This window comes from Myotis davidii, unplaced genomic scaffold (genome assembly GCF_000327345.1).
Source record: "Myotis davidii unplaced genomic scaffold, ASM32734v1 scaffold496, whole genome shotgun sequence".
Lineage (NCBI taxonomy): Eukaryota > Metazoa > Chordata > Mammalia > Chiroptera > Vespertilionidae > Myotis > Myotis davidii.
Genome location: NW_006289398.1, coordinates 1571924 through 1575638, shown reverse-complemented (window position 1 = coordinate 1575638; position 3715 = coordinate 1571924). Strand labels below are relative to the sequence as shown.

Below are 3715 nucleotides of genomic sequence, written 5' to 3'. Positions count from 1 at the left end.
TTCTCTCTCTCTCTCTCTCTCTCTCTCTCTCTCTCTCTCTCTCTCCTTCTCCCTTCCTCTCTGAAATCAATAAAAACATACAAAAATTAAAGAAAACAGGGAATGTATGGGTTAAAAATGTTTAATTCTAAGATGAGTTAAAAAATGTTTAATTCTAAGTTTGCTATACAGCAAACTCACACTGATCACTAAATGTGAAATAACAGTATTATGAACAAATACTGTTCTGAACAAATCAGAGTTTGTTTTTATAATTAAACCCTAAAAACAAACTAAAATGATTATTCCTTAAACATAGCAGGTACTCAATGTTTTCTAAGCAAATCAATTTCCTAAACTAAATAAGGGAGCAGGCATTATCCTACCCAAATTGATCACTGTCTCTAAAAAGAAAAGAACGTATTAAATTGCATTTACATTTATGAGGCCTTGCTCTCATTTCCTTTCAGCAATATTCGCCTTTTACCAAACACCTAAGGTTCACAAGAACAAAAGCTCGCTTGTCAACTCCATGGAAAACAGGCATTACAACTCACTTGCCTGACTTAGACAATGAGTAGCAAGGAGGTCAATTCTAGCGACGGAGAATTTTCTAAAGTAAAGCTGTGCTACATGATCCTCCTCCCAGCAAGATTTCCACGTGGGACACAGGGCTCCGCCTCTGCGAAGATGCAGCGGCAGACTGGACGCGTCTGCTCGCGGATAAAAGCATTCTGTGTGCTGCTGGAACCCGCTAGGGACTGAGAGTGAGCAACTGCCCCATCTCTTGATAAGAGCCACTACTTTTTTCAAAAAGCCTGTTCTAAAATAGTTCCTGTATTTTTTTAAAACACACCTATTAAAAAAAAGATTTTTCTCTAATATACTTTTTATTGATTTTTTACAGAGAGGAAGGGAAAGGGATAGAGAGTTCAAAACATCGATGAGAGAGAAACATCAATCAGCTGCCTTCTGCACGCCCCCTACTGGGGATGTGCCCACAACCAAGGTACATGCCCTTGACCAGAATCAAACCCGGGACCCTTCAGTCTGCAGGCCGACACTCTATCCTCTGAGCCAAACCAGTTAGGGCTAGAGGAAAATCTTTTAATAATTCACTTAAAGGTGTCAGAAATGTGTACCTACGTCACTTTTTTAATGCTTCTTGTTGATTTCATATTATTCTCTTAGTTTTTGGTGAAAACATTCAGTAATTATTTCAAAAGGTAACAGGAGGCATCAGTTTATTCTCTTATCTATTTACAAAACAGGATAACATGGTAGTGTATGCAAAAGTTCTTACCTAGGAATTTCTGAACTTCTGTCTACACAAAATGAATGAGGAATGGTGTGTTCATGATTTGAAAAGGCTTCGATCGTACTACAATTAAAGATTAATGATCGCTTAGGAACCAAGATATTCTTTACATTCTGTAAGAGACAGGTGATTGAATGGCCAGCCATCTCAGAGTCCAAACATCCGCTACTCCAGCCTCTGTGAAGTTAGCTCATAATCACCACCTGTTTACATTTGTCATGGCGATTAGTAACAGATTCTAACAAAGCCAACAGCAATGTCTGGACGGCTTGACGACTTGGACACTGTTGCCTGCTCAGCAACAGAAATAAGAAAATCTCAAATGAGGGTGGAGAAATGGGGTGAGCTGGGACCTCGAGTTCCACCTGTGGAAGGGGCAGGCCTTGGCTCAGAACACGAGAGAGCCCATTCTCACATTCAAAACTGTAAAGACTGGTTCTAGTGACAGAAATATCTCTATTACTTGTAAAGGCACATGACATTAAATATATTCTTCTTGTTAATTTTCCACAGAACCGAACAGATTTTTCACACTGAGAAGGGAGAATCTAATTATGTTGCCTCTCATGCAAGGCAATTCTAAAATTTCAAATATTTAGCTCTTCTTGAAACATAACTAACCTAGCCAGCAGAGTATATTACACCAGAGCCTTATGAACAGTGTTCAATAATTATACCACAGTAATGACAGACTGACTCACAATGGTTCCTCATTTGATCCAATAAAAAGGGAATCCGTATGGAAAGGTGGTTCCCTAATTAGCTGTTGAATAAACCCTGGTGAATTTGCAGCTACATTTTACTTGGATAAGGCTGAGAGTGATGGGAGAACAAAAGGCTAGATATCTTCACTTATTTCACTCTACTGAGATTTAGGAGTATAAGTCACTACAACTCATCACTTACCATTGCTATAAACTGAACTTACAATTCCATTAGGAGCACAATGTCACCATAACATGTATATCATAAATTGTAAGAAACCAAATCCATCCATCAAGTGAGTCTGAGATGAGCCCTGAACGCGCTTCGCCCGTTCCCGGATGGACACACGGCAGTTGCCGTCGTTTCCATCGCCCGCCCCTTACCCATTCTGTGCCGCTGGCTTCTCCTCCACACATTCCTCCACTGGTTCCCGCCGTGGACATGGAGCCGCGCCTGTGGAATGCTTTTAGGAGGAACGGCACCCAAAAAGAAAAGAGGGAGACAAGCAGGTATTACAGGCGGTGTCTTGAGTTGGTCTTGACATCAGTCACTCACCCAGAGTGACAAGTTTCAAAGCCAGTGAGAGACCAAAACTTAACAGTGTAGGCTCTGCTCTGACCAGACCTTACTCTGTGCACTGCTTCTGGCCCATAACCGGGAGCCACTGGGCATGTTCAAGTACAATGTATTCACAAACACATGTGTATCCGGCCACCGTTACATACGTACATTGTGAGAACAATGAGAAAGCCAGGAAAGATTAATCCTTTTTAAAGGAATTGTTTCAACCATGAGAAATGTCTGCATTCCACCTGGAAATGCAGTGTCCACTGTTTTGAGAAAACAATCCTATATTATAAAAGGCTAATATAGAAATTGACTGAATGTTGGAACAACCGGTTACTATGACATGTACGACATGCACTGACCACCAGGGGGCAGACGCTCAACACAGGAGTTGCCCCCTGGTGGTCAGTGCGCTCCCACAGGAGGAGTGCTGCTCAGCCAGAAGCCGGGCTCATGGCTGGCGAGCGCAGCAGTGGTGGCAGGAGCCTCTCCTGCTTCCGTGGCAGCGCTAAGGGCGTCCAACTGCCGGCTGTGGGGAGCGGGCCTAAGCTGTCAGTCAGATATCCCCCGAGGACTCCTGGACTGCAAGAGGGCACAGGCCAGGCTGAGGGGACCGCTCCCCCACCAGTGCAGAGCACTGGGCCTCTAGTAGCACATAGAAGTGCACGTAAGTGCAAACACCGCACACGACAGCTGAGTTACCTATTTTCAGTGAAGAATACCTTCCTCACTCTGGAGTATCTCAATTTGCTGCACAGTTCATGGCATGACATTTAAGTCACTGCCTGACATGACTAATGGCAGAATTTCAGTGGAGAGAAACACTGCGCACAGCAACACTGCCGTCCACGGCGTGCTTTGGGAGGTGAGGGCCTTGCTTGGAGGCGCCGACTAACTACACTGACGTGTCACTGAAGTAACTTGAGCCGTTATGTGTGTTATGTGTAGACTTACTTCTAACAGCCGCGGTGACGTCTGTGTGTGAGCGGCGATGTGGGGACTCTCGGGGCTTCCCACAGGTCCTTTGGCGTCTTCTGCAGCGAAACAAGGGAGAGAAAAGGGACCATTTGGAAAATGATCATTTCACTCTTTAGACCAGGGGTCCTCAAACTTTTTAAACAGGGGGCCAGTTCACTGTCCCTCAGA

General features: G+C 44.0%; 1 protein-coding gene across 1 annotated transcript in view; it reads right to left on the bottom strand.

The window, feature by feature from the left end:
• Positions 1-3715, bottom strand: part of LOC102756115 (chromosome unknown open reading frame, human C5orf42) — a 91005-nt gene that overhangs the window by 52691 nt on the left and 34599 nt on the right. Inside the window, 2 exon segments of the mRNA XM_015562602.1 lie at positions 2386-2465; positions 3524-3603. Coding sequence (XP_015418088.1) covers positions 2386-2465; positions 3524-3603 — 160 coding nt within the window.